The sequence below is a fragment of the Marmota flaviventris genome, chromosome 8, assembly GCF_047511675.1.
Source record: "Marmota flaviventris isolate mMarFla1 chromosome 8, mMarFla1.hap1, whole genome shotgun sequence".
Taxonomy (NCBI): Eukaryota; Metazoa; Chordata; class Mammalia; order Rodentia; family Sciuridae; genus Marmota; species Marmota flaviventris.
The window spans coordinates 3541232-3561678 of NC_092505.1; the positions used below are offsets into that span (position 1 = coordinate 3541232).

Here is a 20447-nt window from a genome sequence, read left to right on the forward strand (position 1 = left end):
AGAGGGCATTCAGCCCTCATTCTGAACCTGCTACTATGCACAATTACCCTTGGGCAATGCAGCTGCCCTCAGCAGGTGGCTGCCCACCGGGAGGGGAGCACAGCCCCTTCACAGTACGTAAAGACCCTGTATCTGTCCCCAGGTTCTGGTTTCCCTTGAACCCCTGGGGACCAGCGCTTGTCCCTTTGGAGCTAGGCACCTATGCCCTGCAGGCGGGCCACTGTGCCTTCTGTCCCCAGAGCCCTGTGTCTGCACAGCCCAGGGACAGAGGATGTGACGCAGCAGAAGAGTAGCCAAAGGGAAGCGAAGGCCTTGCCTGAGCTGCCCCCTCTGGCCAATGCTGGCTGGTGGCCACGCCCCAGGGCTGAGACTGCTGCCTGTGGCCACCACTCTTCTGCCCCTCTTCTACTTGGCCACCAAGGTTCCAGGGCCCAGCAGGAGGCTGTGCTGGGTGTCTGGACTCCGTCTCAGGCCAGATGCTCCCCGGCCTGTCTGGCTGTGTTAGTTTTCTAGGCCAGGACAGAGTGTCACGCACTCAGTGGTTTAGACAACAGGGGTCCATGTCTCTCCGTCTGGAGGCCAGAAGTCCCAGAGTGAAGCATCAGCAGGGCTGACTCCCCCTGAGGCCCAGGGGAGAGCCTGGGCCGGCCTCTCCTGGCTACTGGGGTTTGCTGACACTCTTAGGCCTTCCTTGGCTTGTGGAAACACTGCCAGCCTCTGTGTCCCCCGCATCTTCACGCGTCTTCCGTCTGTGCTCATCTTTGTGTCCAGGTTTCTCTGTTTTGAGGATGCCAGGCATATTGGATCAGTTCCACCTGATGACCTCACTTTAACTTGATTGCTTCTGTAAAGGTGCTTTCTCCAAAAAAGGGCTCCGTTTCCGAGGTCCTTGGGGTGCAGAGTTCCATGTGGAATTTGGAAGGACACAGTTAAGGCCCTGCACACACCTCAGGCCCTGGCTCTAGCCCGCAGGCCAAATTTCAGTGCAGGGACAATTAGGCAGTGGGCTTTAGGACTGGCCCTCTCAGGACACACCCTCCCACAGGACACAGGTTGACACAGGATACAGACTGGTTTGTTCCCTTCCCCAGAATTCCATCGCCCCCCGACACGGCTCAGACTCCCCTGCCCTGCCTCTATTCCAAATGTGGGGGCCCATGCATTCGTGCATTGCTTTGGGGACTTCCAGGTTAACCCAGAAACAGCCCCTGTAGGACAGAAGGACCCCCAGCTGAGGTAACCTCAGGATGCAGAGACCCCTGTAGCTGGGGTCCCCTGCCTAGGAGCCCACTGTGCCCAGCACATGCCATTTGATAACCAAGGGATTCTGCTCACCAGACACATCCCAGAGCTGTGTCCCACTGGAGGAGGTCATTGGCCGTCCTGATGCCCTCGAGGGTCTTTCACGACCGGTGGCATTTTCTGGGGATGTGTGTCGCACAAATCTGCTGCCATTTACACATCCTGCTGCCCTCCCTGTGCTTCAGGGTCAGGAGCGGGCAGTGGGGGAGGTCCTACCTGATTCTTGTGTTCTTGCTTGAGAGCATTTCAGGCTAGTCACAGTCTTAGTAAAAAAGAATAGCAAAGTTTAGTGAAGGGATCAGAAAAGGGGACAAGGGGACACTCTCAAGGGAGAGAGTGGATCTCTCAGAGAGGATGACGTGCCCCTCCTGCCCTCCAGTTTTGTTTTGGGTCCTGGGAAATTTCCAGAGAGTCCCGCCCAGGTCCACCTCTCTGACTGATAGCAGGATGACATCAGACTTCCAAGTCCCCACTGCACAAGGTAAAGGGCCAGGGCAGCTCGGAGTCACTTTGGTCCATGCTGACCACTTCTAATTGGAACCTGTTCTTACGGAGTTTATGGCTGGAGTCTTTATCTCCCCGAGTTCTGGAATCGGGTCTGTGTAAGGGTCACAGCAACCTCCCTTCCGCCCAGGGTAACCTGTGCCCTTCTTATGGGCATTGGGGGCCTGCATTTCTCCTGCAGATGACAGGTGGTTTGCTGAGGAATGCAGCAGAGCCTATTGACTTAAGCCTGGCAGGGCTGCAGGTAAATTGCTTTTTAAAAGAAAGCATGTGTGGATCAGCAGGGTGGGCCCGTTGACAGAACTGTCCCCCATGTTCCCACCACTCACATCTCTTCCCTAACACCTTCCTGTTCTTTCCAGCATTCCTAAAACCCATGGACTCCCAACTTCAGATACCTGTAAAAATCTGCTACAGTGGTTCTTCACAATAGTCGTATTCACAGAGCAGTGTTCTTGGGACGGTGTTTTCTGGCAGCTTTGACCAGGTTACATTCAGCCCACTCCTGGGGCACTCCAGCTTCTTTTCCAGGACAGGGAAGCTCAGCCCCAAAGCCAGCCCCAGAGTGGCTCCTTAGTCACTGCTAATTAACACCAAGGTCTCCCTGGCCTCAGTGGCCGTCATGTGGGCCTGTGTCCATTCATAGGAGTGCACAGCCTGATCCTCTCCTTCCAGTAACCTGGTGGCTACTGGCACACATCACAGTGACTGTGTCTATGACACAGTTGCAAGCTCCAAACTGAAGCTGAGTCTCCTCAACTCGGGATCAGGTTGGTCATCTTCTGGTCACTGACACCTCTGCAAGTGGTGATGAATTTCTCGGGCTGGCTTGAAATGCAGGACTTGCTGGGCCCTGCCTGCCTGCTAGGGGCTCAACCGCATTACGGAAAGCAGCTGAGCCGCTGTCTGCACCTGACCTCAGGGAACCATTGCTGTTGACGTGGCAACGGAGGCTACCATGGTATCTCCCACCTGAGACCCTGTGCAGGTAGTCAAGCCATACAAACTGAGAGGTCTCTCTTTTTCCCTATTTGCCATGCGTGGAAGAGAACTCAGGGCCTTGTGCATGCTGGGCAAGTGTTCTACCACTGAGCTACACCCCCACCCCCAAACTGAAGTTCTGTAGATTAAAAAGATCAACTAACAGTTTTCATATGGCTTAGTCATATAAGCTGAGTGTACAAATATATATATATATATATATATATGTTTTATATTATAATCATACATGTTAAAACATATAAATGTATATATTATTTGTATATAGTTGTATATACACAGTTGGATCAGGAACTACATAAAAATTAGTAAAAATTAAAAAAAAAAATCTTATCCCCAAAAGAACAAATATTTGAGTTTCCTGAGAAAGTAAGTACCACTGTTCTCAGGGTCCCTAATCTGGTCTTTTGCGGGTGACCATCCTTCCTGGGGTACACAGCACTGTGCTGCTCTTTACCCCTTCCTGGTGCTGGGGAGGGGCAGAGGGCCCTTGTGGCCAGGTGACAAGAACCTGCTGCGTTTGGCTTGGCTGTGGACGCCTCCCCAGTGGTCCAGATGCATGGCCTCCACTGTCAGGTCCTCTTTTCCCTCCATCTTTTTTGGTTTTTCAGTTGGACCTTTATTTATATGTAGTGCTGAGAGTCTAACCTGGTGCCTCCCACGTGCCAGGCAAGCGCTGCTGCCCTGAGCCCAGCCCCCTTTCCTTCCCTCTGGCAGCGGCTGTGCGAGGGCCAGGTCCGTGCCTCCCAGCCGGCAGCAGGGGCTCTGTGGACCAGGTGGGCCCTTCCTCAGAGGCGCCCAGCGTCTTCTCTCTCACTTTCGACTGGTCCTTGGGGTCTGCCACAGCCCCTGATGGCCCTGTGCTTCCTTCTTACAGGAGGAGTTTTAAGGAGGGGTGCCAAGCTGTTTTTCCGCCGACGGCACCCACAGAAAGACCCCAGCATGAGCCAGTCACACAATGACCTCGTGTTCCTGCAGCAGCATGAGGGTGCCCGGAAGAAGGGGGCGACCCTCACTCGGCTGCTAAACAAGAAGCTGCTGTCCAAGCACCGGGGCAAGAGCGCCTTGAATGGGGCCCCCGTGGAGCCCTGCACGTAGGCCGCCTGCCTCTTTCCCTGAACCCCCGATGGTGCCCTCACCAGGACGGAGCAGGAGTGCCGGCCGCTGCCACATGCCCACTCCTCCAGCTTGGCTCTTCCGGCAATTTGGTCTTTTGAAGGGGAAGAACAATCTGTGTCTCCAGCCAGAGGCTTCCCCCAAAGAGAACTGACAAAGCCCAATTTGCCACCAGAATCCTGGTGGGACCTGCAGCCCCCACCTAAGCATTGAGGTAACAGTTAGGAGACGAGCTCATTGCAAGAGAAACACCATGCTCAGGGGGTCCTGGGAGGGACCGCTGGGGATTTGATCTGACCCACGCAGCCCTCTAGCAGGGCGTGTTTGGGGCCCATGCCTGGGCCATGTCATGGGGAGGTGTGCCCTCTGGGCTGTCACTGTGAACAGAATGGATGGGTCACCTCTCCTAATTTGCTGCTTAGAGTTAAAGAGTACACCTGGCCCGGAGGGCACGGTGGTGGAACATGGGCAGAATTTTTGATGAAGAAATTATGATAGGAATTGATGAAATGCTTCGACAAATATAGGGAGGCCTTTGCCTTTGCTGTTAGCCATAGAACTTGAGAACTTATGCAAACACTAAGTATGTCCTATGCATATTATACTGAACCTTTCCCCACGGCCACTCCGGAGCCTACTTGCCAGCGGAAATAATGGAAGTGCTGACGTGGTTCTTCCATCTTCCTCTGCCACGTCAGAAGCTCCGGATGCCGGGGAGCAGTCCACGTGCAGATTTCCTCGCCGTCTGGTGCACTTACTAGACAAGGGCGAGGCGAGCCTGACCCAGGAAGTTGGGAGCAATAAGTGACACCTCACAGAACATGGTAACCCCCACACGCGCACGTGCGCAGGTGCACGCGGACACGGTTTTTGCCAAATATTGCCTACAGCCAAAACAAAGTACTTGCAGGGCACTAGAAGAAATTATTTTGTATCTCAGGTGTCCGTCTTAGGAATGGGAATTGAAAAACAAACAGCCAAACATGGAGATTGATTTTATGGGCTCTTCAGATTTCTGCTGTGAATGGTGCTCCTGGCCACATTTTGGGGTGTCCTTGTTTTGGTTCCAGTGGGAAAAATGATAAGCTTGGCACCTACTTTTAAAACCCCTGTGTACCTAGCAAACAGCTCCCCTCATCAGTACGCCTGTGACTTGGGTCATTCACAGGTTTCCACGTTGCTCCAACTCTTGAATGTGTAATGCCAGCGGATATGCTTGTTAAAGAGTGATTGTCCCTGAGGTGACACGTTTTGACCCTTTAATGAGACTGCTGTTCTTCCAGTGAGATGGAGAAGGCTGGCGTTGACCCTGACCTCCAGCAGATGGGCAAGTGGATGTGCGCCTTCCCACGGCCCGTTAACCCTTCACAGTGTGTTTCAGGGGAACAGAGCCATCCAGGAGCAAGGCCCTTGGTGAGAGTCAAAACTGAAGGACTTTTTTTCTTTCCTGTTTTTGAGGGAGAGATTCAAAAACTACACTGGGAATTTCACTTTCAAATGCACATTAAAAAATTCTTAGGTGTTCCGGTGATTATCAAGTGACTTTAAAATGACTTTTTAACCATGCGTTTTTTAAAAAGATTGTATTTGAAGGTTAACCATTTGTAAAGTTCCAAAGTATATAAATAGCAAGTTAGTCCCCAAAGTTAGTATTTGCCACTAGGTTTGGGGGAGGGGAGGGGACACCTCAATGGTTGGTTCTAGTTGAAGTATTACTGTCCTTTGTGTTGAAATGGGCAGGACCTGTGACATCTGAGAATCCAATCTAAGAGGGTGTTATGTGTCCGAATCCCAGAATCCCATCAGAAATGTTTGTATAGGTTGAGCATCCCTTACCTGAAATTCTTACGCCAAAATTGTTGCAGAGTGCTTTTGGATTTTGAATGTGTGAACAGACTTTACCAATCAAATATCCCTAATCTAGAAATCCAAAATCTGAAATGCCTGGAAATTCAAAACGCTTTGAGCTCCTCGATGCTTTAAAAGTTTCAGATTTATGATTTTGGGGTTAGGGATGCTCAACCTATACAATATTTAAAAAAAAATTTTTTTTGGTCTGTTTGGTTTTGAAATTCATGTAGGCTCAATTAAAAAAAAAAAGTAGAAGAAATGGTTTCACCATCCCATTCCCAGGTCCCCCCATGAACGTTCTGTTGCTGTTCAACACCCAGGTCTGGGGCTCACTTCCTGGGGGTGCACCCTCGCCATCTCTGAGTGGCTTTTCTGAGTCATAGAGGAAACTGCTTCTGGGGTGCAGGGGGCATCCTGAGGAACAGGCTGTGCAATACTGTGAAATTCCCTCCCACGCTGTTTATCTAGGTCTGCTCTTTTTTTTTTTTTCCTAACAGTGTGAGGTATTTATGTTAAAGTGAATGTCTTAAAGGTGATTAAGATCCTACACTGAATGCTGACCACACTTACGTGTCAATCTCCTTTATTCCCAGTTGAGGATATATTTTTTTTTTGTCTTGATGGAATTTCTGCAGAGTGGCATTTTATAAGTACCACGTGCTAACCGATTGTGCCACCCAGACTCCCAGAGTGGCATTTTAAAGGTGATTCCTCATGAACACTCATGCCAGTGTGGGTCTGCCTGTCTTGAGCAGGTGCTCGAGTGGGTTTGAATGAGCTGGCAGCCCTGTCCTTCCTCTGCTTGAGGATGAGCCTGCGTCTGTTGTGGAGGAATGCAGTGCACGTGTGTGTGTGTGTGTGTGTGTGTGTGTGTGAACGTAGCAATAACAAAGTAGGGGTCTCTTTGTTCCAGCTCAAACCTGCTGTGACAAAGAGGATTAGACAGAGCACTTTATCAATCTAGTTTCAAATTTAAGTTCACAATCAGCCCTCGGTCCTCGCCATGCTACTTGGCCAGTTGCTGCCAGCCAATGACAAATTAGGTGCCCGTCTGGACTTTTGCTTTGGTCTTACTGGCCACATCTACAGAGAGTTGTGATTTTTCTTGAGCAGAAAGGGAAAGATTAATTTACATTGCTGTCACCCAAAGTGGGTGTTTTCTGGGTAATAAACTTAAGGTTCTTGGCCTTGAACCTACAGACTACAAGTTGATGGACATTGGAAGTCAAAACATGTGTCTCTTTGAGACAGAAACAGGCCTGGGCACTGAGCCTCACGTCAGCCCCTCTCTCCACGGCCCCCAACTGGCCCAGAAGTGATTACCAAAGCAACGCCTCACCCTGCACTACAAGCTCAGGTTATCTTTGGCTCATAGTCCCCTGCACTCCTGTCCCCCGTGCTGGAGGCACTGGACACTCGTCCACCCCCCGGCTCACCCGGGTCAGCGATGCTCCATCATCCCTTGGCTGGCAGTCTGTCTTCTCCCCCATGCCACGTCAAGCTGCATTTTAAAAAGAGAAGAAAGTTCTCCCGGGTGGAAAGGTCTGGCGTGGTTCTGAGCGCGGTGGCCGGTGCCATGGCGATGACTGTATTCCTTGGAAGCACTTTACAAACAGGTGCCGGTCTCATGAGCCCGTGCCCTTGGCTCTGGGCAGTTTCCTCTAAAGATCGTGTGGCTAGGACATGAATGACCTTTGAAAGAAATAAATGTGCACATGCAACACCATACGCTCAGCTGTGTTTTGTGGAGTCCTGTGCTATCTCAAGAGTCCCATGACCACCTCCAAGGGTCTCTGAATTGTGGCCTTTCTCAGTTCCTGCATGTGACTAACCACCAGGCCAGCTGACCCAAGAGGAGGCAGCCACTGCCCCGTGTCTTCTTCATCCTTAGTTCTTGGCAAAAGACTTTCTCTTTCTGATAAGATTTTGAAGCCACTGAGCATTAGTCTAGGCTTTGGGCTAAAATAACTTACCACAGAAAGCATTTCCAGTGCCCTTTTGGGCCATGGTACACCGTGGGCTCCGCAGGCCAGGGGCCCTGGTGGAGCCTGGCACGTCGGGGCAGGGAAGCCCTGGGCTCGGGTACAGCTTCGGGAGCAAAGCAGGAGGATTAAGGCATCTCGAGGGCATGCCTCAGGCTGTTGTCACCTGCGGTGGCCGCCACAGGCCCTATGTTGACCTGGAAAAATCCAAGGCGCACTGCCACCTGGAGCTGAAGGCAGGACATGTCCGTCTGTCCTTGGACTCCTGCTTGCAATAGGTAGGTGCAGGGGGCAGGTGCCTTCTCAGCCACGGGTGCCAGGGTGTCTGCTTGCGTGGGGCTGGTGACGATTCTGTGGTGGGGCAATGGGGCCTGGCATGGTCGGAGACATGTCCTGCGCCACCCCGCAGGCCCCCAGCCCTCTACAGCCATCATTCTACCATCTCCCCGAGTCTCTCCCCTCTGTAGGCCTAAACACCCCAGCATTTGCAGAGCAGGTGCCCTGAGGAGAGCGCAGAGTCCCCTCGGGGAAGTATGGGAACCCCTTGGGGGAGTGCATGAGGCCCTGGCCCCCACCGCCCTTCCTCTCAGCTGTCCCTTCCCGCCTGCTTGTCTGCTAGGCATGTGTGGTTGGCTGCGGTCACTTGCCCTTCAGGTGCGGATTGGTCACTCAGGATCAAAGACTGAGGCTCGGCTTCCCATTGGAAAACTCGTTCCCAGGGGAAGAAGGCCTGGGCCTCAGAGGATCCTGAGCGCCCAGCTGCCTCCAGACTGCAGCTTACTGCTCATGACAGCTGGCGCCCTCAGTGCCTGGGTTGGGACTTGGAGAGTTCCAGGGGTCTGAGCGTTGTCTACCCCGTGGGTCAGCTTTGTGCCCACTGTCCAGGAGGCTGCACTGAGCTGCTAGAAGCCAGATGTCCTAATATGTCTGCTTTCCAACCTCACCTGCTGGTCACTGCCAGGTACACGCCTTCTGCCAGTCCATCTACACTGCCCAGAGTAATCCATGGCAACCACCCTGGGGCATTCCAGAATACAGGCCCGTGTCCCCAGCAGGCACCCGTCACTGTTCTAGTCTGACCAGGATCAAGCTCTGCCTTCTCATGAAGTGTATCAGCCACCAAGGATGCCCCAGGGCACTGGCCTGCTGTGCTCAGTCCCCAGATGAGCTGGCATGGGCTTCGTGCCATGCCAGCTCATCTTTTCCATTGGCTCACTAGTAAGAATGGCAGTTCCTGTGTCCCCTGGGCTTAGCATAGCCAGTGCCCCCTTGTGGAGACGGATGTCCACTGAGCTCCCAGACTCAGAAGCTTGGCATCCCCCCATCCTTCCCTGCTCACCAGCACCCAGTGTCCCAGGTGGAGCTGGATGCCAGAGGAGACCTTGACAACATGTTGCTTTGACCTCAGGTACCGCAGGCCATGGGGTGCCATGCACCTGTCAGTGAGTACTTGATAATAAAACACAAGATGGAAGGCACAGCACAGTGACTTCCCTGAATGGAGAGTACCAAGGCCAGACCCTCCCTCCCAGGGGCAACCCAGAAGCATCTGCTGTCACTGTGACCACAGCCCACCCCACGCCCAGCCACCATTTTCACAGTGGAGATGCCAGTTCAAACCTGCATGTGACAGGTATTCAGATCTAGTGGCTCTATGCCCATGTATCTACACCGATGCCATCAATATGCCAATTCAAAGTTGGATGTGTGGGCATACAGGGTGACCAGCTGGTACTCCTCACTGCTTCAGCACGGCACTGTGATAAGCCCACGGGATACAGGGGGCTATGTCCTAGCTGGGTAGTGAGCACAGCTACTAAAGAAAAGTAAAAGAAAGATTCAAGGCCACAAGAGTAGCTAATACTAACTGAACACCTTACTATATGCCAAGAATTTTTTTAGAGTGCTTTATATGTGGTAACTTACAGACTCTTTCAAATTACTCTGTGCATCTTGTTCTACCTTGGCCTTACAGACCAGGAAGCTGAGGCAGAGTGTAAGTCACTTGCTCACGGAGTTGAAAGGTGGCAGCCTCAGTTAGCGCCGAGGCTGTCTGGTGGAAGAAGCCAGGCCCACAGCCTCCACCACCCAACTCTGCCCGCACCAGCTCAAGGCGAGAGCAAAGTCAGTGGCCTTACCTGGTCTGTCTGCACGACAGTGCTGCCGGGCTGGGTGAGAGTAGCACAGAGTGCACACAGTAGGAATTCACTTACTGTAGATTAGACTCCCCTCTATCTGCATAAAAGTTAGCCAGACTTAAAAAAAAAAATAGCTAGTGGTAGACGGAGAGGGGACTAGGGGTGTCTATGATGCTGGCACTGAAGGAGTTTTGCGTCCAGATGAACAGGAAAACCAGAGCAGGTGAGGCGTGGGAGTTGGGAGAGCGTGGCTCTGGGCAGGCCACCACCAGGGTAGGGAGCCACGCCCTTAGAGAACACACTCCTTAGGGACAGTGTTCCTAGGCTGATGGTAATGGAAGCACTTGTTTCTAAAGAATTCTCAACTCATTTTTTAAAAATTCAGATCTACCTGCCACTCACCCACCTCTCACCCAGTGGCCACGCCTGCCCTGCCATCTCACACATCCACTTGTCCTTCACTGTGTATTTGAGGTTGTGGGGTGCACTGTGACGTGTCACCCTCGGCCCTTCAGCAGGCTCTGAGAACAAAGCACCCTACTGTCACGCACTCAGGATCACCCTGGGAAATTCGACCCTGTGTGGTACTGTCACCCAGCACCACAGAGAGCATCTGAAGTTCTTACCCACAAGAACATCCTTTATAGTGAGTCGGTTTTCCTTTTTTTCTGCCCATGATTCAAAGATTTGTTGTGTCAGGATTCGTAATGAAACTGGACATTTTTTTTCTAACTTTGGAATTAAGGATATACATTTATTTGCCTTAGAAGGTATTATTTCCAGCCTTTAGTGAAGAAATATCCTGAACCCACAGAATTTTCTTGGCAACACAGTGACTGTTGGGAGTGTAAATTGAACACCAGCCGTATTGTGGGCTTTGACGTGAGAAATGGCCGGGGACTGAGGTGTGTCATAGACAGCCTTTTTGTTACCGTGACCGAAAGACCTGACAAGAACAGTGTGGAGAAGGAAAAGTTCATGTGGGCTCAGTTTCAGAGGGTTAGTACATCCTCGGGCAACCCCACAGCTCCAGGCCTGAAGTGAGGCAGAACTTCCTGGCTGAGGGTGTGGTGGAGAAGGGCAGCTCAGGATAGGTAACTAGAGCAGGTAAGCAGGTAACAGGTAGGCAGAGCGTGAGTGACAAACTATAAACCCCAAAGTCACAACCCAGGGACCCACCTCCTCCAGCCACATTCTACCTGCCTACAATCCATCAGTAGATCAATCCACTGACAAGGTTACACCTCTGATAATCTACTCGTCTAACCCCTGAAATGCTTGCATTGTCTCACACATGAGCTTCTGGGAGGCACTTCATATTTAAACCATAACTTTCTATCCTTGACCCCCAAAAGCTCATACCCATCTCACAATGCAAAATACACTTGGTCCATTTCCAGGAGTCCCCATGGTCTCAACAGTTCTACCACTGCCCCAAAGTCCAAGTCCAATATCTCATCCAAGACTTAAGATAAATTCATGGATGTTGTCCCCTGTAAAGGTCAAAAGCAAGTCACATATACCCAATATGTAATGGCCCAGAGTAAACATTCCCATTCCACAAGGGAAAAATAAGGATGAGACCAAAGCAAGACTGAAATCCTGGTGGGCGAGCAAGTCCTGTAGCTCCATGTCCAGCACCTGGGCACTTGGCAGGGTGACGGTCTCTCCGGGGCCGTGGGCTGCGGCCCACACAGCCTCTCTGCTGCTTGTCTCTGCCCGTACCTGCAGCTTTCCTCGGTGCTGTCCTATGTTACTGGCACCTTTGGGGTCTCCACTGAGGCTTCTGGCTTCCTTCTCACCTCTTCATGTATTGGCCTCTCAGGGGCGTCCCACAGGGACTCTGACCCTGCTGCACTCTGCCAGGCCTCCAGGCCTTCCTTTGCAATCTTGGTGGAAGCCTTCACGACCCCAAACTCCAGCATCCCTCATTCCTGCAGCACCAGCACGACGTGATGGATGCCAAGGTCTGCCGCCATCTTGAGCTACTAGGAGCTGAGCCTGCTGGGACCGCGGATGCAGCAGCCTCTGCATGCCTGGGTGGCCAAGCATGGTAAAAACAAACCCCAAAACTTACTAGCACCCCCTCCCCCAAGCTGGATGCCCCTTTGGTCTCTTCTCAAAAAAATGTCTTCTTTTACACCCTGGAGAGAGAGAGGTGTGGTCTTACCAATTCCTGAGAAGCCCTCAAGCCATCTTTCCTATGATTTCTTTAGTGGTTCTAATTTCTTTAACAGCCACACATTCCTTAGCCTCAGTTTTGCGCACACTTTTCTGCCTGGAAGCTTTTCAAATCTTTCTGCTCTGCTTTCTGCTCCCGGTTATCATGGTAAGCTTGGCTAAAATCCACCAGCAACATTCATGCACTGTCTGAATGCTGCGCTACCTCTAAATTCCCTCCACAGACCAATCACTACATCCCCTTTAAATTCAGCCTCCCAGTCTCAGGACACGGGCAAGATGTAGATACCTTCTTTGCCAGAACGTGATATGAATGGCCTCCAGTCCAACTTCAACCGCATCCTCTCCTCTGAAACCTCAGTGCCACTGGCGTTCAGGTCTTCTGAACTCGCTGCAGTCACCCATCAAGCTCTGCTTACAACATTCTGCAGCTTCTCTAAACTTTTCAAACACCCCTCCCCCCCATGCCACACAAACCAGCTCCAAAAGCTTCTGAGCCCCATGGTCGCATCAGTCACAGCAACGTCCCACTCCTCAGTACCAATTTCTGTTTTAGTTAGCTTTTTCATTGCTGTGACAAAAACAACACAGAGGACAGGTTTATTTTGGCTCATGATTTCGGAAGTTCTGTCTATGACCACCTGACTCTGCAGCTCTGGGCCTGAGGTGAGGCGGGTCGTCATGGCAGAAAACGGCAGCTCAGGACCCGAAAACCAGGAAGTAGAGGGCTCTGCTCAACAGGGACAAAACAGCAACCCCCAAGGCACACCCCAGTGACAGCCTTCCTCCAGCCACACTCTACCTGCCTATGGTTATCATCCAGTTAACCCTGATCAGCAGAGTCTCACAGAATCTCTCATAATCTAATCATCTCACCTCTGATTGTCACACATGGGTTTTGGGGGGACACCTCAGATCTAAACCACAAGGTCTTTGTTACTCTCAGTCCTTCACTCTTGCTATGACCTGCCACTTTCTGTCGGTACCTATTTAGTGTGCAGAGACCCAGAGAACTGGCCACCTGAGTGATGGCCAGAAGGGGTGCACAGGGGTTGCTGTGGTGTGTGTCAGCTATAGGTGTGTGGAAAGGGCTGGAGAGCATTTGGGCAAAGACCTGGATGAAGGGATGGCGGTGGGAAACCTGGGAGAAGGAAGGCTGGCAGGAGGCGGGGTCTGAGCAGGAAGAGGGGAGGGTGGACAGCTGAGTGTTCTGGAAAGGTGAGGGATGCTCTGGGTCAGCTTCCTGTACTGCAACTGGGAAGCCACTGTAGATGTTGGGGCAGGGAGCCCCCTGAACATCTTTCCTCTCTGCTACATGACCTGGCACCCCAGGGCTGCCCAGGAGCACCCACCTCTTCCCTTTGAATGGCACTTAGTTATGACTGACCTTACACAGGTGCCCCTCTGCATAGTGCATCTCTGCAGGGTGAGCCACATGTGGAACTGGTGGGCTGACGGCATCTGGAATCTCTACGGGTATGTACATTTACCTTCCCCCTAGCCCAGGACGGCAGTGCTCCTCTAGAATCCCTCCAAAGTAACGCTATGAATCTTTTATTTTTTTGCTAATCTAATAAAAATCCCCTCACTGGAATCCTGTTTGTTGTCTTATTTCAGATAGGAGAGTTAGATGTCTTCTCATGTGCCTAAGAGACACTGTATTCTCTGTGACTCCTAGGACCTCACATACACGGGAAAGGAGCTCTTTGTGGTCCCAGTTCAAATAAATCTCCCCAGTTCCTCCTCCTCCTCTCACGGGAAGTCTTGGCAGGCAGGAACGGGGCACGCCAGGACTAGATCAAGAGAGCCAAGTCCCTTCTATTTCCAGTGTTTTGTCATCACACACTTTTTATTTTAGAGCAGGCCTCATGAATGCCGGCCAGGCCCTTTAGCACTGAGACACATCCCCAGTCCTTGTAACTTTGAGGCAGGGGGTTGTTGACTGGCGCAGGCTTGCCTGTGCCTCCTGATCTGAGTCTGGGGATTACTAGCACAGGGTACCGCACACACACTCCATGGCTGGGTGCTTCAACGTCCCAAGCTTTTCACTTGGCTGCTCCAAGGCAGCCGCTGGAGTGAAGCCCCTGGGAGGATTCCCATTCCCGGCGCTGCGGCTGCTAGGCCTGTGACTTCACGAAGTCCTTATAAACCAAACAAAAAGCCAGCCCAGAATGCCAACACGGGCTAAACTCAGAAATTAGGACAATCTGGCAACCCCAGACCTGATCTGGAGAAAACTCGACCCCCTCCATGTCACCACCACCTTCCACCCTGGGAAACCACTGTACCTAGCAGCTGCAGGGAGAAAAGGGACCAGTGGGGCTGGACCTTGCGTGGTGGCAGAGCGCCCTCCGCCCCACGCTGGCGGCATCCAAGCCTCCCGCTCCCGTCCTGCCCTTCCAGTCTGTCCTGAACATGGCCAGCCACCCACTCCTCCAGGTGCCCCGTCCATGCAGCCTGCTCCCCCAGCTCCTGGGTCCACGCTGTGCGTCACACGTTCCCCCAGCCCTCCATCCACACCGCCCCCCCACGCTCCCTCAACCCCTAAGCACGCTGCCCGCTCCACCGGTCCCCGTTGACGCCGCCCGCCACACGCTCCCGGACTCCTAGTCCATGCCCCCCACCCCGTTCCCCAACACCCCGTCCATGCACTGCCACCACTCCCCGACACCCCGTCCACCTGGGCCGCTCCGGCCCCTCCATGCACCCTTGCCCGCTCCCCGACACCCCGTCCACTCACCGCCGCCCGCTCCCTGCGCATCCACGCACCGGTGCCCACTCCCTCACACCCCGTGTCCACGCAGCCGGCTCCCCGACACCCCGTCGGCTCCCCGGCCCTCCACGCACCTCGCCCGCTCCCAGACACCCTGTCCACTCACCGCCACCCGCTCCCGGACACCTCGTCTGCTCCCCGGCCCTCCACGCACCTGGCCCGCTCCCAGACACTCCGTCCACTCAATGCCACCCGCTCCCCGACACCCCGTCTGCTCCCAGCCTTCCACGCACCTGGCCCACTCCCAGACACCCCGTCGACTCACCGCCGCCCGCTCCCCGACACCCCGTTTGCTCCCGGCCCTCCACGCACCTCGCCAGCTCCCCGACACCCCGTCCACTCACCGCCGCCCGCTCCCAGACACGCCGTCCACTCCGCCCGCTCCCCGGCCCCTCCACGCACCCTCGCCCGCTCCCCGACACCCCGTCCACTCACCGCCGCCCGCTCCCAGACACGCCGTCCACTCCCCGGCCCCTCCCGTCCACTCCCCGGCCCCTCCACGCACCCTCGCCCGCTCCCCGACACCCCGTCCGCTCCCCGGCCCTCCACGCACCTAGCCCGCTCCCCGACACCCCGTCCACGCCGCCCGCTCCGCCCCGCCCCGCCCGCGCCGGGCCGCGCACTACAACTCCCACGATGCCGCGCCGCCGCCCCCCGGCTTCCGGTGCTGCGCAGTTTCCGGAGCGGATCGCAACCCGGAGTCCGGATCCGATCCTGCTCTGCACATTCCAAAGGCAGGTAAAGCCCCGGGCCCGGCCCGCCGCCCGCCCCGGCGCGCGCCCCCGGCCCGGCCCGCGCCGCCCGCCCGCCGCCGCCCGGCGCCCGCCCGCCCCGCCGCGCCCGCCCGCCCCGGTCCAGCCGCCATGCCGACTGTTCTTTGTTACATTCGCCGGCCGCGGGCGCCGTGGGCGATCGGAGTCAAAACCCGGCTGGATTTCCGGAGCCGCTCCGGGATCGCCCTGCGCGCCCGCCCGCCGCCGCCCGCCGGGTCCCGCCGCCGCGGGCGCTCCGGGCCGTCCGCGCCCGCCGCCCAGTACCGGGCCTGCGCCGCGCCCGCCGCCCGCCGCCCACGGCCCGGCTCGCACCCTCCGCGCCGCCCGCCCGCGCCCACGCACGCGCCCCGCGCCCCCGGCCGCCCGCTCCCGCTGCGGGGCCGGCCCGGCGCCCACCGCCCTCCGCGCCGCCCACCGCTCTCCGCGCCGCCCTGGCGGGCCCGCTGCCCCCGCGCAGCCCAGTGTGGGCGCCAGGCCCCGGGCACGCAAAACGGCCCCCGCCGGCCCAGCGCGGGGTTTCCGCGCCCTCCGCCTCGCGTGGCCTCCCTTCCCGCGTCCTTGGGCAGAGCCCGGCAACACGGAGAGGCCCCGGGCCCCAGCCCCTAGTGGGAGTAGAAAAGCGGAGGGCTGGCGGTGGCCTCCCCAGGGCCCCTTGACCTTACTTGGGTGAACCCTTTGGTGCCAGAGGGAAGGGCGTGAAAGCGGCGACAGGTGCCCAGGGAAGAAGTGGACAGGTGGGGCGAGGGCCACGTGCGGCCTCCTGTGTTTGTGAGCACACAGACCTGATCACTACTCCCTGGAGGCCAGTGCCATGCACCAAGCCTGGGTGTAGCCCATGAGAGCTATTTTCACACATGCTCAGAAATTGCCACCCCTCTCCCCCGCCAAAGGTGGTTTAAAATGGCAGGAACCAGTGTGCCATCCAGAAGCAGGAAGACCAGTGCCTCCACTAGTGGTCCACCAGTGCCAGCATTTGCAGAAGCCACACCTAATGCCGAGTGTGGGGACCCTACTGGGGCCTGAGGCATTTTGAGGGTGAAGAGTGTGGGAGCACCTGGCTGCACAGACCTCCTGAGGGCACAGGACAGTTCTCCCCAGGTAGTGCTGGGGTGAACACTGGCCTGAGTGACACCCACATACACACCAAGCCTGGCCTTTTCCACCTCATTTTTATAGCTCCTCTCCACTTCCCTGGGTTTCCTTGAAATCACAGCCTTACAGTGAATCCTTAAGAAATAGGACTGTTAGTCTGGATTTGAAAAGGGAAAAATACAAAATTTTCTCATTTCTTATATCTGTGATTACTACTTTTGCAGCAAAGTTACCAAGAAAGAACATGTAAATATGTTTAGTTTTGAAGACAGATGCAACAGTTATTTCTCCAGAAGACAAACTTTAGAAAGCAACCATAGTTGCAAGGCTAATAGCTTATCTTAGAATAATTATATTCGAAAAGGAACTCTGCCCACTGAGGATGTAGCTCTGATATTTTTTTCATTGTTATTGGTGCAGAAGGCCTCAAAAGAAAAACCATACTTTACAGACTTGAGGGAGATTTGGAACAGCTTCTGTGATTGTGAGCAGTGACTTAAGTGCTTCTCAGGCTCAGTTTCTCGTTTGCAAAGCATAGCTCACTCTGGCTGGCTCACCGTGGTGTTCAGGTGCACAGATTAGGTGATTTGGCCAGCTGTTCACTCGGTAAATCTCTACAGAAGGACACTTTCATGTGCCCAGCACTGAGTAAGAGAAAGCCTGGGGGACCCCAGTTCAGGCAGGTAGAGGAGGCAGTGTAGACAAGAAGCAGTAGGAATCCTGGGTAAGACAGTGGTGAGGGCATGAAGAAGAAAGGACAGGGGTGGGGCTGCCAGGCGGGCAGGATGGTGCACCCAGGGAGCTGGACCAGAAAGGTCACCTGAGGAGGGGCGTTTGAACGGAGACCAGTGCTATGAGGCAGCCTCCTGGAGATCAGAAGGAATTCATCCCAGACACATGCCTGACAATTGCAAAGGCCTTGGGGTGGGAATAAGCTTTGGGCCTCAAGGATGGAGAGACCAGTGTGGTGAAGAAGAGGGGAGGCAGCAGGACCGCATTTTTATTCTGAGCACCACAGGTTCCTTTGGGGGCTTGGAGCAGGGTCTGTGTTCTTAGATGACCCTATGGCTGCTGAGTGAGTGTGACAGGAATCCAGGCCCAACAGGACTTCATTCAAACAGGTGTCCACAGAGGGGAGCCAGGTGGGGACTGAGCTGTCCATGGGTGGGGCAGGCCCTGCCCTGGTGAGATGGGTACAGTGGGCCTTGGCACAGCGGCTCACTGAGGTGCAGAGTACTGCTGGGCCCTCAGGGGTGGGTGGCAAGGGGACCTCAGGGCCCCAGCAGCCAGGCAACCTTCAGCCGTCCCTGTGGGTGGGACCCCAGTTCAGGCAGGTAGGGGAGGCAGTGTAGACAAGAAGCAATAGGAATCATGGGTAAGACAGTGGTGAGGGCTGCCAGGTGGGCAGGGATGATGCACAGGGCTGGGTGCCATGGGCCTGTCCTCCAGGGACTCCTACTGAGGAAGGACCCCTCTTGTTGCAGAGCAGGAGACTCATGGTGAGGGCTGGGGCATGGGCCCTTGGTCCAGCTATGTGGCGGGGACAGACCCTCAGTGGCTTGCAGGGTCCTGCAGGCTGACTGCAGCTATGTGCTTGGGACTGTTGGGGGCAGCCCAAGGCCCGTGTGCAGACCTTCCACTCCGTCTCACCTGTTCCCAGGCCACAGGTGCTCGTGTGCTGGGGAGGAGAGCTACAGAGGGGAACATTTGTCCACCCGGGACTGGTGGGAAGAACGCCTGTCCACCTGCTTGAGCACAGCTTGCTGTGAGGTTGTGATGTTTGTTTGGTGTTGCGGGCAACACAGCGATGGCCGGAAGCAGCCAGCCAGCCTGCGGTCCTGCAGAATCAAGGCCAGTGTCCTGACACACTGTGTGTTGCAGAAAGTTGCAGTGAGGCATCAGTAGAGGAGACTCAAGCGCAGCGTGTGGCACTGGGCTTGAGTTCTGCAGTGGTAGAAGCAGGAATGGATGGAGCAGAAATGTGGTCAGCTTCCTGTGGCCACAGAAGGGTTAGTTCACATGTGCTGTAGATAGCAGGCCATCTCAGTGTAGGTGTAGATATCAGTAGATTTACAAGAGTGACAACGGTTTTATTTTAGAAAGTCAAGTTATGTCCCTTGTAGCTCTTGAAACTTGGTGTGAACAGGGCAAGCTGTCAGCTGAATGCAGGAAAGAGCAAGACCCTGGTGGAGAGAGGTGAAGAGATTCCCACACATCGTAGCAGGCATCAGGCTGCTACAGAGAGAGGGCCTGGGAAGGAGCAAGGGCTGTGGAGCACTGGCTTTGGTCAGAACTAGAGGGAGGGAGGACCAAGGAGCCGGCCTGGGCCGTCCACTGTGGAGGCTCGGGATGCTGGATGGAGGGGCGGCCAGTAAAGGGGCCAAGGAAGGAGCGTCCAGCCAGAGGGAAAGTGACCAGGAGACTGTAGCTCAAGAAGGATATCCAGGGGGGCCGGGGCCTCCCTGCCGGGAGTCACTGGAGGAGGGACAGACACGGGCAGGGGTCTGGTGGAGCCAGAGGCAGCCCGCTCACATGCCAAAGGAGGGGTGAAGTGGGCCAGTCCTCTAGGAGGACTTCAGCAGTAGAAGGGACAGAAAAACGGAGATTTGCGTGGGGAAGGGACCTGCAGGCACACAGTGTGTGCTAGTGCTGGGCTCTGAGTGTCTTGGGTGCTGTAGGGAGAGGTGTGGTGTGTCGTGTGGCAGTTGTAGCCAAGAGGACTTTGGGCAGGAGGGGCATTTGGGTTGGGCTTTAAGAACTGAATAAGAGTTTGACAGATGGAGGGCAGTTTCTGCCTTAGCCTGTTTTCTGCTGCTATCCCAGAATACGACCGACTAAGTAAATTATAAAGAAAAGAAATTAAACCTTAGCACTCTGGAAGCTGGAAGCTCGAGATCACGGTGCTGGCGTCCGCTGAGGCCTCCATGAGGCCTCCTCCGTCCATGTGAAGATGGTAGGGTGCACGCCTTTCTCTCCCTCTTGCATGGTGAGAGTATATGAGAAAGAACCTGCTTTTGCAGTCTGTCAGGCGCTGCATCCTGGGTGTCCCAGGTCTGTGGGGTGGATGAGCTCCAGTGGCCCTCAGCTTCCCGTTGCCACAAACTCGAGTGGAGGTGGATTCTCAGAGGCCCTGCTCCTCTCTGCCTGGTGTGCGCTGTGTGTCCTGGCTCTGCTTGGCCTGTTGGCGGTGCAGCAGTCTGGGCTTCAGGTCACAGGTCACCTTGCCCAAGCATCGGAAACCTCCACCTCGGCCGAATGACACGGCTCAGGTGCAACAGCGCTGTCAGCCACTGACTTGCCCAGTGGGACCATTTGGGTTCTCGCTCCCACCACTCTGGGGAGGAAGGACACCTGCACCAGGGCCCTGCCTTTGAGAAGGGTGTGCACAGGTATTGTAACGCAGGTCTTTGCTCTTTGTAAGTGTAAATGTGTGAATGTGTAATTTTGTGGGTTTAATGGGCGCGTTAGTTATGCTGCTGGTGGCCGTGGAGTGAGCAAAACCTGCTACTCCAGCACTGTTGGGCAACAAGCCCGCCGCAGCCTGCTGACCAGGCTGCTCAGTGCACACCTGGCGGGTTGGGTGCTGACCCAGGCGAGGGTCCACTCTGCCCCTGACCATGTGGAGATGGTAGGGCGCGCGCCTTTCTCTCCTCTTGGCCCAGAAATTCCTCTTAAAGAACCAGAAGTGAAAATGAGAACGCAGATGTCCTTTTGGGGGAAGCCAAGAGGTTCAGAA

The 20447-nt window shown here is 54.9% G+C and overlaps 2 protein-coding genes and 1 long non-coding RNA gene across 6 annotated transcripts in view; 2 read left to right on the forward strand and 1 right to left on the reverse strand.

Moving 5' to 3' along the window:
- The window catches only part of C2cd2 (C2 calcium dependent domain containing 2), a 51389-nt gene extending 43889 nt beyond the window's left edge, over positions 1 to 7500 (forward strand). For both annotated transcript variants that reach the window (XM_027929304.3, XM_071615013.1), the window contains one exon: positions 3683 to 7500. In XM_027929304.3, coding sequence (XP_027785105.2) covers positions 3683 to 3903 — 221 coding nt within the window. In that variant the 3' untranslated portion in view covers positions 3904 to 7500. The remainder of the gene's footprint in view (positions 1 to 3682) is intronic.
- A 3125-nt stretch (positions 7501 to 10625) lies between these two features.
- On the reverse strand, positions 10626 to 14528 carry LOC114087822 (uncharacterized). The gene is made up of 2 exons (XR_003581891.2): positions 12363 to 14528; positions 10626 to 12036 (listed from the first exon to the last, which is right to left on the reverse strand). It is a non-coding gene; the product is annotated as an uncharacterized lncRNA (long non-coding RNA).
- Positions 14529 to 15526: 998 nt separating this feature from the next.
- The window catches only part of Prdm15 (PR/SET domain 15), a 46141-nt gene continuing 41220 nt past the window's right edge, over positions 15527 to 20447 (forward strand). Inside the window, exon 1 of one of the 3 annotated variants that reach the window (XM_071615015.1) lies at positions 15527 to 15580. The gene's annotated coding sequence lies outside the window, so the exon portion shown is untranslated. Of the gene's footprint in view, positions 15585 to 16203; positions 20101 to 20447 lie in introns of those variants that run through there. The other 2 variants (XM_071615016.1, XM_071615017.1) reach the window with 2 other exon arrangements.